Source organism: Poeciliopsis prolifica, unplaced genomic scaffold, assembly GCF_027474105.1.
Source record: "Poeciliopsis prolifica strain line A6 unplaced genomic scaffold, Auburn_PproV2 SCAFFOLD054, whole genome shotgun sequence".
NCBI lineage: Eukaryota > Metazoa > Chordata > Actinopteri > Cyprinodontiformes > Poeciliidae > Poeciliopsis > Poeciliopsis prolifica.
This window is the reverse complement of record NW_026562429.1, coordinates 2997607-3012396: the sequence shown is the minus strand read 5'-3', so window position 1 is coordinate 3012396 and position 14790 is coordinate 2997607. Positions and strand designations below refer to the sequence as shown.

At 38.1% G+C, this 14790-nt stretch overlaps 1 protein-coding gene across 3 annotated transcripts in view; it reads left to right on the top strand.

The window, feature by feature from the left end:
• The window catches only part of dpp6a (dipeptidyl-peptidase 6a), a 221183-nt gene that overhangs the window by 54799 nt on the left and 151594 nt on the right, over positions 1–14790 (top strand). The window contains exon 1 of one of the 3 annotated variants that reach the window (XM_055059391.1): positions 4640–5420. The exons of the other annotated variants lie outside the window; for them this stretch is intronic. Coding sequence (XP_054915366.1) covers positions 5367–5420 — 54 coding nt within the window. The 5' untranslated portion in view covers positions 4640–5366. Of the gene's footprint in view, positions 1–4639; positions 5421–14790 lie in introns of those variants that run through there. 3 annotated transcript variants of the gene reach the window in all.

The following is a 14790-nucleotide window of genomic DNA, read 5'->3' as shown; positions in this document are numbered from 1 at the left end:
CAATTTTTCCTTAAAATGCCAACAAATCCAATGAACTTTAAGTTTTAGTCCATCTGATGATGCTATTTTTTAATATTAAATGAGTAATTTGATCATTTAATCAGTACTTGAGTAGAATTATTGACTCTTACTTGGATAACTACTTTCATTTTTGGATATTTTACTCAAACCGTCTAAATCACCTTCAGTTTCTCTTGCTGGTGATTTTCTAATGAAGTCATTTCTCTTTCCTCTGACAGTTTGCATCATTTTCCCTCTTGTTCCCTAATTTGTCCTTGACTGTATTTTAATTAAATTACTCTCATCCGATGTTTCCTTTATTCACAAAAGCCTCAGTATTTGAGACACTTTGTCACAGAAGTCGTTTATTCATCAATGTTATTCAAAACAGAAAACTCTGTCATCCAAGTCAGTTTTGCTTTTCATGAAATGCAACCAATCACACAGTCGGCTGCGTCTGTAAACTAGAAAATATGAGGCGTTTGAATCCGCTCGCTGCGGGCTGAGTGAATGCTCTCCTCCTGCGGCAGCAGCCATAACTTTCGGTGCGAAATGAAACATCTGACATCAAAATGAAAAATCGTTGGACGGCACCAGAAGCAGACCTCCGAGGGACCAGATGGACACACTGAGTGTCGAGATTTATTTCCTGGAGTGTTCGTCTGACAGTGATGATGTCACACCAAAACATCAGAGCTACATTTAGCCAGATATTTACACACAAACATCTTTTTCCTCATTGTCTGAAGTTAAATCAGACCAAAGGTTTTCTTGTTTTTGCTTTGCTAGAATTACCAAAGTTGCTTCTATTTGGCAAAAGCCAGAAAATGTTTTTCTTTAATCTTTCTCGAATCTTTTTTTTTTTAATTTTTAAACTGCTTGAACTGGCTCAAACCTCTTGGGTGCACTGTAAAACATTTCAAAGTGTTTCAATTTAAGTTGACAAGAAAATTAAAGTTCATGAAGATGATTTAGCAACAATCATCAGAGTTTTAACTTAATTCTGCAATTTAAGCCAAATAATAAATTTCTCAATATGTAGGAAAAAGTTGGCGCACATTTTTCTCTATTGCATTTTGAAGGCAGCAGACGGGCTTTTATTTTTAGGTTTTACAGTGCAAGTCATGCAGTTTAAAAAAAAAAAAAAAAAACAAGGTTTGAGAAATGTTACAAAAATATTCTTACTATGTTTTCTTGCTATTTTGATGATTCTAAATAATGTAAAACAAGAAACGTTTTGTCTGATTTAACTTCAGATAATGAGAAAAAAATGTTTGTGTACAAATATCTGGTTTTATTTTGTGTACTTTTGCTTTAAATAAAGACATTTCTAATTGGAAATGGATAATTTTACATCATCTGATGATGTAAAACAATTTTCTCAACTGGATTTCATGCACTTGTAAATTTTCTCTCGTTTAAATGGAATAATTTTCTAATATCAGACAAATTTTCTGTGATGTGTCTGAGAAACAATCGGCTTTAACGCTACAATAACCAGGAACGTTAAAGTTTAAGATTAATCCGACTTGAAAACGGCAGTTTGTGATCCTGCCTAAATTCCTTATTAAACTAACACTCAAGGTTTATTTTTGAGCAGTTGCAGCAAATCTTGTTCTCTTTTCACTATTAAATTAACTAAAAAAGGAGCTTCAGATGATGAAACCCGACTCAGAAAGAGTCCAGCTGCTCAGTGAAGCTGGAGGTCCTGATTTCACCCAACAGGCTGAGAAAAGTTGCTTCTCGTTTTATATTCACCAGTTTAGCAAATCAGTTTATCTGGCATTAAAAAGCAGAAAATATCAGTTTGAAAAGTATCTGGATATGATTTAAATGTTAGAATCACTTCAGTAGCAAAGAAAACTTTAAGCATAAACTTTTTAGAATCAGAAAAACTGCCAAACTTTGATTTGTTGACGATTACTGAATATTTATTTTGGTTGCATTGTTTTCATAAAACGGCTGATTCTTTTCAGAGCTTTGAGATTACCTCACCTGGTAATTGCTTCACATCTCTGGGGACTTATTGGTTACCAGAACTATTCAGGTTCTGCTGAACCAGAACCCGAGCAGCTTACAGATACTTCCTGTTAACTCAGAAGTTACTTTTCAGAAACTTCAATGTACTTTCATTCGAAAATACCAGTTACTTTACAAGAACTTCTCAGGTTTTTTACTGGGGTTTACTGGTTACTTTTTCAAATCTTGTTCAGTTTTTCTGTTAAACTTTCATTTAAAAAAAAAATATATATATTTTTTTACATATTTTCTGTGAAAATTTTATTCTACTGTAAAATGATCATTGTTACAGTAGAATATAAAACAGATAATCTGTAAAAAAAAAAACAACAACAAACAAAACTGGTTCAACACAACATAGCAGGTGAAAAATGCTATGTTGGCCACATAGCAGGTCACATAGCATTGTGCTACTGAGATTTTTCACGTCAGATAAACGGTTTTCACAAAATGTTAAGTTAAAACATTTAGCGCCATTGATTGTCAGCGGTAAGCCCCGCCTCCTGGCTCTGATTGGTTGTTTTTGTGGAGCAAGACATTTTTGCATTTTGTGACACGAGGAGGAAGCGGAAGAGCTCAGTTTGTTTGGTTTTCTCAGATTTTTGGTTTATACCACGCGATCACGACATGTTTTTAAAAACCATGGGAAAAAAAACTATTTTTGTAAAAGATACGTCCTACTGAAAGTTGTGGTTAAGTTTCAGAAACGTTAGCAATAAGCGGCAACACCAGGGAGCTTTGGGACTATAAAGTCCAAGGAATGACATTACACCGAGTCCGTTCTGGGTGATGTTCCTTTCTCTTTACAGAACCATCGGACTCCTAATAAATGTGTCACAGTGATTTGTTTCTCTTCATCCTTTGAATTAGCTAAAAGCCCCCAAGCTTTTCATCAAAGAAAGTAAATTTGATTTTGATGCAGGATAAAATGTCAGGGGATCAATAAATTACTCACAGAGGGGGCCGCCCTTACAAAGAGCTTGAACTGAGACATTTTCTAATGCTACTTATGTATTCCCACGTAAAATTGGTTTTCTCAGGGGTGTTCAAGTTTGTGTGAGGTCATTTGGCAACTTTAGGTTTATGCAAATTTTGCCCAACGACCGCTAAATAAGACGGGACCTTGGCCCCTACTTACCTCAGTCGGAACGAAGCGCTAAGGGGGAATAATTACATCTCAGCGGCAGGCAGAGTATGCTAAAAAAAAGTACTCAAGAGTAGCATTGGTACAACATATATCTACTTGAGTAAAAGTGAAAAGTATTTGGTAAAAAATGATCAAATTATCATTTAATCAGATGGCGAAAATATGAATTTAGGTGGAAATTTGGGTATTTTAAGGATGAAAATGACAAAAATTCAAATGAGTCACAAAATTAAATAAGCAGAAATGTTTCCAAAATAGTTCCTTAAGAAACTTCAACAAAAACTGCAGGTGAATTTCTGTTTGTTTTTCATTCAGTGGGTAGAATTTTTACTCAAGTAAGAATAGAAATACCTCATAAAATTACTCAAGTAAAGGTGAAAAGTAAATGTTTTTCCAAAAGTTACTCATATAAACTGTTCCAGTTTGGCTCAGATTGTTGGAAAGTTTCAGGAGTTTTTCTCTGACCAAGACCAGCTTGCCAGTCTGGTAGCATGAATCAGTATGAGCGCCAACACAGACCATATTGTGCTAATGGGATTGGGTATCCATGCATATATTCATCCAGTCGCAGCATGCATGCTGTCCATTTTTTAGAGCCACCACTCTTCAGCGTGCTTACACGTTGAGCTGCGTATGGAATATAAATCAGGGGAAATGATATTAGATCTCAGCCGTATATTGGCAGTTACCCAGAGATGTTTTCAAATTGCTTTTGGGGGCAAAAAAAGATGGATTGGCGTTATGACAAGCATCGTGTTTCTGAGGCCCTCGTAATTGTGCAAACAGAAGATACCCGAAGGTGTTATTGGAGTGAAGGATTGGAGCTCAGTTTCTGCTCATTTCTGCTGCTATGGGGGAAATTTTCTGAAAGCAGGATTTTATGTCTTTTGTTCTCAAAACTTGTAAAGCTTGTGCTTGAAACTTCTCCTGGCGGTCAGACTGTCTCTGCTCGGACTATCGGCTCGCTTACGAAACATTTTCTGCTCGCTTTTGGAACAAAACTCCATCGTCGCCTGGCAACCTCTCAGCCAAAAGAATAAAAGTGTTGTACTGGGTACAACTTCCTGACGCCCGACGTCATCTGAAACCCACACAAGCTTGGTAATATTTTGTTTTTGTAGTGTTTGCAGTGGCTGCCACTTTTCTTCCTCTTGTTCTTGAAACAATATTAACTGGAACTGAGAAATTTCACTTGAACTCGTATGGATCCAAACATTTAGTGGAGAACCTTTCAGATGTGTCGCTGTAAACTCAACATGGATTTCCATCGGCGCCGGTCAGTTTTCCGAAGAGGTCGGGTTAATTTGTGAAGTGACATATTAAAATGTTGCGTCTTTATTGCATCCCATCACACAGATTGATTAAATTGATGACGAACTCATTGAAACTCCTGAAGCAACTCTTCCATATACAGTTGCTTCTCTTCGGTTCATTCTCTTGCACGACTTGGCAAAAACGGATTTGTTTCCCGTCTGTTCTTGTATTCGTCCTCTCCCTCCTGTTTTGCTGTCTCTTTGCCCACCTGCCAGCTCCAAACACACACACACACCCACTGCTGCACACCTTAATCTCACTGAAGCGATGATGAAGATGTAAAGAGTCCCGGTTTGGCCGCGCTTCCTGGCAGATGTCTCTCTCATGGCCAAACCAACAGATTACGTTTGAACCTCCAATTAAGTTGGGCTGCAGAACCTGACGAAAAGATACTGCCAGCCTCACGCTGGAGGAGTAAGAGGAGAGAAAGTTGGGGAGTAGACTGAGAATGAGTCTGGTGGGAGGGAGCGTGCAGACAAAACACACAAGCTGGATGCAGCCACTACAAGTGAGAGTTGGAGAAGATGACATCTTGGGGAGACACTGACTGATAAGCCTCGTAATCGCTGATGAGAAACTCGAGAAGCTGAGGAAAGTCAGAGAAGAGGTCTGCAGCGGTCGGAGGGACGGATCAGCTGCAGGAGAGAGTGATTTCCCGAGTCCATCCCGGTGAATGAATCGACGCGTATCTCATTGAATCTGTGTCGGCGCGTGATTGATTGGCCAACGTGGGACTGAGCTCAGACTCCGGCAGTCAGCTGGCGAGTCGGGTCTCAGGCTACGCTAATCCTCCCACTCCGGGTTGGAGTCTCGCTCATTAAGGACTTTCTGTGACTGAGGATAAGGAGACCAGAGGAGCGGAGCGCTGTCGTCCCCAACTTCAGTCATGTCGATGCTAATCGTTACTCAGCGCATCGATCCCACCACCACCTCTAAAATGGTAAGGCGTTCAGAACTGTCATTGCGATGTAACGATATCTCTCTTTCAAGTCCGATTCCTTTTCACTGCCACGTCAATGTGAGGCTTGTGTCAACGAGAGAGAAACGAATTGAATCCCTGAGGGGTTTTCCTCATAACTCCGTTGGCATTTCTCCAGGCTGCTCAGGATAGAATAAACGTCTCTCTCTGTTTTCCATTGCATCACTCTCTCCTCTTCATCTTTTCTGTCTTTATCTCAAACCTTTAAAAGTGTTTTATACTCTGGTTTGATGGAGCGCTTGGGTCAAAGGGTGTTGGTTGGGGCCGCGTGTTTACTATTGCAGCTCATTTAGTCATTCATCCCTCGCTGGGTTTCAGATTATTTGCAGGATATGTGTCAGAAATGTTTCATGGTTGATCACCAGACTCTGAAATCAACAGTTGGAAACCTCCAGGTGTTTCAGAGCAAAATGTGGGTGATATAATTAAAGGCAGCAGTGCAGCAAAACAGAACATCTTTGGAGATTAAAAAGAACAGCCCCGGCGCAGGTAGGAGATATTTGTAATTTGTGAGAAAAGTTTGTTTATTTCTACTGCAAACTTTCATGCTGAGGCAAGAAATGAAGTTTGGAATAAAACTAAAACAGCTGGTCGAAGTATGAAACTCATCCATCCATCTGTTGTTTACACCACACTGCAAAAACACAAAATCTACCAAAGAGTTCATGTCTAGTTTCAAGTGCAAACATCTTAGTTAACTTAAAATAAAGTAAAACTAACTTACAAGTAACTTTTCAACAAAATTTAGGAGCTTGTTTCAATTCAGTTGTGCATGTCTCTGTTAATAATATATATATATTTATATATATATAAAAAACTTTTTTAAAACCAAATGTCAACATATTCTTTGGATATCTTTAACCAGCATCAAGATCTCTGCAGGTTTTTGATGATATTGACTTTTGATTTTTACAGAGAAACATTTCCAGCCGTGTGGAATGAAAGCAGAATCCATTTATCTTTGAAAGAAAATCAGTTTTAGATTCTTGGCACTGCTAAATATTTCCTTAAGAATGAGCTAGCATCTGTAAAATGGAATTTAATTTTTGTTTTAGCTTTGTTTTGTTTTTTTCATGTTTTACTTGAAGGATCGGTTTTACATCGCCAATCATCCCAAATAAAGAATATCTGTGCCAATATAATCTCGTTACATCTGCCTTCCTCCGCATTGATGTAAAAAATGGTATTATTAGATTTCTTAAGCGTTAAACTTTCATGAAATGCAAAAACACAAAATCTTACCACATACTTTTTAAAGCACTGGCAGATTTTTTCATGTCTGAGATAATTATCTTATAAGTGAAAAAATGCCAATAGAAATATTACTTTTAATCGATATTAGTAAATATTGACCTGAATAAGCTCTTAAAACATCCTAAAAAGTCAGGTCTAAGTTAGTTTAGTCTTATTTCAAGTGAGATCAAAATATTTGCACAAAAACTAGACTAAAATACTTGGAAACATTTTGTGTTTTTGCAGCATCAGAGACAAAAATAAGGGCAATATCTGCTTAAATATAAACAGAGGGATTTCATTCCAGCTTTTGGGCATCTGTGACCGACCAATCTAATAACCGACCATATGTTAGAAAATATTGATGCAAATCTGGGTAAAATATGGTGCTCGCACTGAAAAATGCTTCTTTCACAACTCTTCCTGCCAAGCAACATTTACAAACCACAGCGTTGTCCTGTGAAGCATTAGAGGAGTTTTTAATTACCCCATTAAGAGCCAATTATTGACTTTAACTTTTAACTCGGTGGCTTTGTTTTTTAACTACCTCACAACTCTGAGGATCAACATTAAAGTGGAAAAAACTGCAGTGAAATTCCACTTTGCAGGTTTTTTTGCCAGCAACCTTCAGTCGCCTCGTCTTCATTGCTCTCTTCCTTTATATGCCGTTTTTTTTACTGCCGTATCGGTAGATTTACAGCTGAGAAACGGGCCGCCGGGCCTGTTTGGGATGTTTGATAGGTTGAGATTTAACACCAGGCTCTCCAAGTTCTCCTCAGGCAGATCGCAGTCGTCTTCTCCTCTTCATGAAGACGTCCCATTTCCCACCTAATGCGTCTAATTCCAATCGCTCTGTAAAATTAAAATGGTTCCGTACCGTCCCTGATGGAAATCTGTCACTTTAAACACCGGAGAGTCTTCACAAGTGAAGGATGTTGGAATGCCTTTTAATGAGATCAGATGGAAGTAAGAATGTTATTGAAAAACACTTTTTCTGCTCTAAGTGGCAGATTGGTGCTGGAGAATGAGAAAAGCTACGTTTAGTATCGATTCTTCTTGAAATGACAGATGATTGACTGCAACACGCCGCAAAGGCTGAAACATGAATAAATAATTTTCTCTGCGGACATTCGTCTCCAGCCCAGTTCCTCTATGACATTTAAATCCCACTTCTCCTCAAAGAAATCGATAATTGCATTAAATGTGCACCTTTCCTCCACAACTTTTGTGGTCATTCAGAAAACATTTTTAACTTTCCGAGCCAAAAAAAAAGAGAAAGATTGGGGAAATGCCCAGTTTTAGATTGAATGCATTGATTATTTTTGTGCTGCATTCTGCAAGAAATCATAAAAAGCCATCAGGTAATTACTCTGCTTTTTCTTTTCGTCTTTCCGATGCAGTCGAGGGTTTGGCGTGTTCATTTATCAGAACGGTTCATCCTTTTAAGTCCCGCCTTCTGTTTTCTCGTTTCTTTCCCCATTCAGACTCTGCTTTCCTTGTTCCTCCGGCCAGCCTGCAAACATCTCTGCAAACATCTCGCAGGTCTAGTTTGAGCAGTCTGAAGGGACACATTAACAATGAGCTCTGGTGTGTGTTAGTGTGTGGTTCTCTGCTGCAAAACAAGCAGAAATAAGAAAAAGAGCTGCAGAGCTATACATTTAAACGTTCGTCTTGGACAACCTTCCTAATGAGGCCACAGGTAGAGCATTAAATCAGTTTAATAAGGAGAAACCATATGGTGTGTGCTTTCCAAACAGCCAAATATTGCTCGAAACGGCTAAATTAAGAACTCTGCTGGGACATGAGGAGTGTTGCCCAGAGCGTAACCATACAGAGCCTTGATAGTGTGGCGCTTCACTTTAACTGTTCATCAGGAAGAATTAAAACTCTTCCATTAAAGGAATGCTGAAATCGGGCTGCAGTCAAGAGAGCTGATTAGAAACATTTAATTAAGTTGTGAGTTTGTTTCTTTTCAATGTGATCTGACGATAACAACGGTGTCTTTGTTTGCGCTCGGTAGAACAGAAAGGTATTTAATTTGTCCCTCAGTGTTTAAATTCTCAGTGTAGTGTTAGAAAATACAATTAAACCTCAATCATGAACAAGAATACAAACTGGAAACTCGAGTAATTTGAAGTATTTGTACAAAATGGCTGAAGTCACCACAGATATACTGGAGACATAAAGCTGCATATGTTAATAGTTAAAATATGCATTAAAGCAAGAGCGTCAAACTCTGTTTTATTTTGGGCCAAATCAAAAATCTGAATGTTCTTAAAGGGCCGGTTGTGCCAGAATGTATTGATGAAACTCATTAATCTGTAAAGTTGCTGTTTGTTTCAGAGTTTAACATGAAATATCGAACATCTTTTCACGCTGATCAGCCCATCCAGGATTTCATGATTGATTTTGTGCTTCACAGATTTTGTGATGCTAATTTATAAATATTTGCAATGAATGTTTACAATATTAGTGTGATGTTAAATGTGACTTTTTATTAATCGCCGTATCTACAAATTGACATCAAGCAAGGCTGAGGAGGCAGTCACTTAAACCCAATATATTTTTGCCCAATTTTGAGGAAAATTTGCAGTAAAATCAGAAAATGTTTTTTTATTTTATGTGCATTTTGCAGATTTGTGAAAAACTAGAGGGACTTATTGATGTAATTTGGAGTCAATAGGGCCACATAAACAGCTCTGATGGGCCAGATTCGGCCCCCAAGCCTTGAGTTTGACACACGCATTAATATGGATGAGAATTTGAAACCCAAGTTGGTTTGGTTTGTGTTGGTTCCAGTCGCTGCATTTCCATTGACCATCAAATTGAACAAATTGGAATTACAAATATAAATTTACTCAATGGAAACACAGAGACTGAAAGGGCCTTAGTTTCCAAAAACACTCTCTAAACCATAAGGAGTTTCCTGAAATGATGAAAAATACATCATGAGATAGAAATAATAATCTTTGTAAGCAATTTTGATATCTTATTGTGTTTTTATGTGTGATTTTAGGTTTGTTTTTTATTTAATGTAAACAAGTGGAAAGTTGTGACTTTTAGAAAATATTTGTTACATATTTGAAATTGAATCTCAACTGTTTGTTTTCTATCTGCACCCTTTAAATGGCAGTATTATATAAAATCAACATTTTTGAGCTTTATTTTGTTATTGATCAAAGTGTTGCTTTGATTCTTTCATTCACATTTGAGAAATCCTTGAATTTCTCATTGATTTCCATACTGCTCCTCTAGACTAGCAGCAGCAGCAGTCATCAAACACTTGTTGGAAATGTATGTCAATTCCAGCAGGTTTCTCAGTCCAATGGCTTTATGTACAAAAAATGTTGAGATAACTTCTTGAAAGGGGAGTGTTGGAAAGAGCAGCAGCTTCTTAAAGGGACAAAAACCCAATTTGAAGTTGTCAATTTTTTTTTAATTTTTCTAACAACTGAAGGTAACATAGCAAATTGATTTAGCTATAAAATGACACTATGTGCCTGGAAAATACGTAAAACTCTTCCAGAGTTACCACATCCTCTTCTTGCCTGGTTAAGGAGGGCGGCCATGTTTGTTTCTTCTGTAGCGGTGTAGCTCTCTCTGCGTCAAACTTTTAAGTCTTTCTCACTCTCACTGCTTCTTAAATCATTTTTGAAAACTGAACTGAACTTTGTGTTTCATTATTCAATTGAGCTACAAATAAAACCGTTTCATCTGACTGGCTTTTATTGTCTGAAACGACTCAGTGGCTTGTAACTTCTTTTTATTTGAAAAAATCCATCACGCTGGTACGGTGGCTGCTCTGAGTTTTCACCCACTTTCTTTCTCTCTTCCTTTCTGTCCCCGCTGCTGGACTTTGCTTGTTGGGTTATTGCCGAGCTGCCAGAATGACAAATCAACCTTCAGCAAACAGAGTTTTGTTTCCCCTCCCAACTTGGACCGCCATACGTGAAATTATTCTGCTTGGCCCTGTCTGGGAAATAGGATCCAAGTCAACAGAGGAGCAGGAGATAACTGAGAGGCATTTCTTCTTCTGCCTCACATCTTGTGCCTCTGACCCTATAAATGTTCTGAACTCTGCGAAAACACAAGCAATTTTTATTAGTTCATTAGAAATAAGACAAAACTACCTTACAAGTAAATTTCCAGAGCTTGTTTTACGTCAATAATTCCTCAATGTTGGTGGAAAAGTACAGATTATATCACTAATTACAAGTTACTGATTACTCCTTCAATGTGTAGCTTATTGATTACTTGATTTAGAAAGTAACTAAGTTAGATTACAAGTTACTGAATATAAAAATAACACTATGCTCTGCCAATACTTAGTTTATTATTTAATAGCAACACTAATGACATTTAAAGTTGAACTAAAACTATTTCAGGAAAACACATTTTTATTGTTTTATGTCAAACTGAGTGTTCTTAAAGGGACGGTAGCGCCAGAATGTATTGAGAAAATATTGACCAAACCCATTAAATATCAATAAATAGCAAATTTGTTTCTGAATTCAATCAGTGTTCCTTTAAATTAAATAATACTGAACATTTTAGTCCATCCAGAATTTTGATTGCTGCAATCAAAATTACAGATTTTATGGTGCTAATTTAAGAATGTTTGTAATTTTGATGTATGATGCTAAATGTTTATTAATTGTCTTATCGATTATAGCTTGACATCAAGTCAGGCTTTGGGTTTAAAGCAGTCACATAAACCCAAAGAGTTTGGTCAATTTTGAGAATTTTTGAAAAACTGTGTGGATTTATTGACGTAATTTGGAAACTAGAGGGCCACATAAATAGCTATAGTGGACCAGGTTTGGCCCCCAAGCCTTGACTTTGACACGTGTTTTATATAGAAAGTGTCTTTCTTGAATTCACTGAACAAATAAATTTTTAAAAGTAAATTTTAAGAAGTTATCGGTTTAAAACAAGCTCATATTAGTAATTTGTACTAGAAACTGGACTAAAATCTTGGTAATATTTAGTTTTTTTCATCGTCTGTGTGCTGGAAGTTGCAGCTTCTGCTCCTCTGCTTCTCGCGCCGCCTCTTTAAATTTCCCGTGGACTTAATCTCGCCCGTTTCGAATGAGATTTTGACTGAATTTTCCACACATCACGTCGCCTTGCAGAGGAATTCTGCATCGTAAAGCTGGAGGAGGCGTAAAATATTGTGACTTGAAACTTTTTACTACTTGCATTCTGTCATTTTTGTAATATTTCTCCTTGGGAATGCTATGAAAGCAAGCTGCGGAGAGAGAAAACAACCCCCAGCCCCCATTAGAGGACAGATGGAAGTGTCGATCAAACCAGAGGTGTTGCAGTCGGATTGGTGCCGAGGCGAGTTGGTGGTTTGCAGCAGCAAAGTGACAGCACCTATTAATTTGTCCATTTAATTTTAACTCCAACAGCGTCAGGCTCCAGCACCTTCAATCTCCCCCCGTCATTCACAACAAGCCCCCAGGCCGGCAGCCACAAACCCACACCCACACACAGGAGCTAGCACATTCGCTAAAAGGCCTTTAATCTAAAGCTGAAATGTATTCTGCTGCTTCCCTGAAAAACGTGGGGCTTTTAAATCAATCAGGCGCTCCACTTTTTAAAACTGCTGCTGCGACATCTTGCTGCGGCTCGGGAGCAGATGTCAGGGTGTGCAAAACCGCTGTAGTTGCAAATTGGGTTCTCTGGTGGCGAAGCACACCCGGGCATCCCGAGTAATGGCCGGATTGATCGGCCCTCTGTGGAGCCGGCGATTGAAGCCGGAGCTTTATGACGCTCGTCTCGGCCGGAGATGGACTGCAGCAGAGACGGGTTGCGATAGAAATTCATAAGTTCTGGCTCTTCCTTGCCCCCGCCGTGACCTTTGCTCCCACTGCGAATGCCCGAGCGAGTCACAGCTTCAATAGAGGGATTTACTTCCAACATGGCAAGGTCAAACTTCTCTGGAATTCAGCTGCAGTCATTTTCTCCTTTTCTCTGCTTTAAGCGCAGAACCCTCCAGAACTATTGACACATCCTTTCAATGTTCATAAAAGGATTTAAAATATTCATCTTTTATTGCAGTAGCGTAATCTCTGACACGGAAAAAAAGACGAAATTCAGCTTGTAATCTGAGCACATAACATTATATTCTTCTTAAACTCAGATTTGTTGCAATTATTGACCGAAAAATTTTGCAATTTTGCAATTTATACTTTAAGGATCTTCTAGGAATGTTATAGTTGCCTATTTTAATAGTTTATGCACTATTAACTATTAAATAGTTACGCATTTAAATAGTTCTTAAAATGCATTGAGGAAAACGTCGTAGAACAGAAGCTAATGCCTTTAGCGTCCTTTGTCTCAGCCAATCAGAGTCGAGGAAAATAAACGGCTGGTGTGCGAATCAAGCAGAAACATTTGGACATTTTGAAAATAACTAAGGATGAATTTTTCTTTTCTTCTTAAATTGAATATATTAGATAAAATTCCAGTTTTTGTTTTTGTTTATGAGCCAAGCTTCTTTAGCTTTGTTTCTAAAATCATTGTAAGCAGGACCAGAAAAATTCAGACCCGGTTACATTTATTCACTAAACTTGTTCCAAAATAGTTGATGGAAAACGTTACACCGTAAAAAACAAAAATAATGCTTTTTACACATTTGTTAAACGTATAATGACAGTACAATATGAGACGGCAAAAACAACCAGTGAGGGCCAGGAGGCGGATCTTAGCGCTGTCAATCAATTCCTCTTAATGTACTAATGTTAGTAAAACAACTTATCAGTCCAGTGGCTATGCTAACTAGCCTTAGAGGAAGACGAAGGGAGTGAGCATGTACGCAAGCATGATTGACAGCGCCACGACCCTCCTCCTGGTGCTGATTGGTTGTTGCTGACTGAATGCTGTCAGAGGAACTTGATATTTTCTTTAATGGAAATGTCACACATTGTTTTCTTTAATTATTTTCATTTTTTTGCCGTTGAACTCGTCCGGTTTCCTGGTTGCTGGGATGACAGTGGTTTGGATAAATTGCCCGCAGCGGAAACCGTCTGCCAGTGGCTGTATTTGTTTTTAATATTAGTTATTTTTCTAAGCGTTCTGGACTGTGGCAGCTCACTCCGTCACCTCTGCTCCGTTTCTGTAACGCCTCGGTTTTTATGGAGGAGGAATGGATTTGGAGAGCGCGGCTCTCCTGAGACGTGTTGCAGGATAAGTGCAGCTTTGGACGAAATGAGAGGCGATCCATCATAAGCCGGCCTGACAGCCTGGGACGCACAGACACATCGAAACTCAACTCTCCTGATAGAGGCGTCTGATTGCTCTTTTAAAGCTTTAATTTCTGTCAAACTGCACATGTAGTTAGACATGGGAGAAGAGCAGAACGATAAACAGGATGATTCCTGATAATGAATGAGTTTTAGAGTGATTAGCGTCTTCTGAATCAGTGGGAAAGTTTCCCTTAACGCAGGTGAAGCTGCTGTGTTGTCCTGTGAGGTCTGCTGGGCGAAGGAGCGTCGCAGCCGGGGTGTTAAAGCGAGCCGCTCTGCCCTCTGCTGCCCCGACGCAGGACGAGTCTTTCATCCAAACAGGAAGCAGTGAACTGGAAATCCATTTCTCCCTGTTTGTCCAAAAATGAACAACTAAATTCCCAATTTTCTGCAGCATTTTTACCTTTTTTAGACATTAAAAATGACAGCCAGAGTTTAAAATTACATTTACTTGAGTAACTTTTTTAGGACAAAATGTACTTTTACTTTAGTAACTTTATTATGAAGTATTTTCTTCTCTTACTTGAGTAAAATTTTTGTTATTTCTACAAACTCACCAGACAGATACACACATGCAGTTTTTGTTAAAGTTTAATAAGTTTTTTATTGAAAGAAACTGATCTGGATACATTTATTTTACCTTAATTATGTGAATTACCATCTGTTGTCATTTTCAAATATTAAATGATAAACTGATCAGGCACTCAGTACTTGATCAGACTTTTTACAGAATATTTTTTTACTCAAGTAATTTCTTGGATACTTTTTACTTTTACTTGAGTAAAAATATGTTGAAGTACTTACTTAAATGAGAAACACATAAATGTGTGTTTTTCTGTTGGATTGTT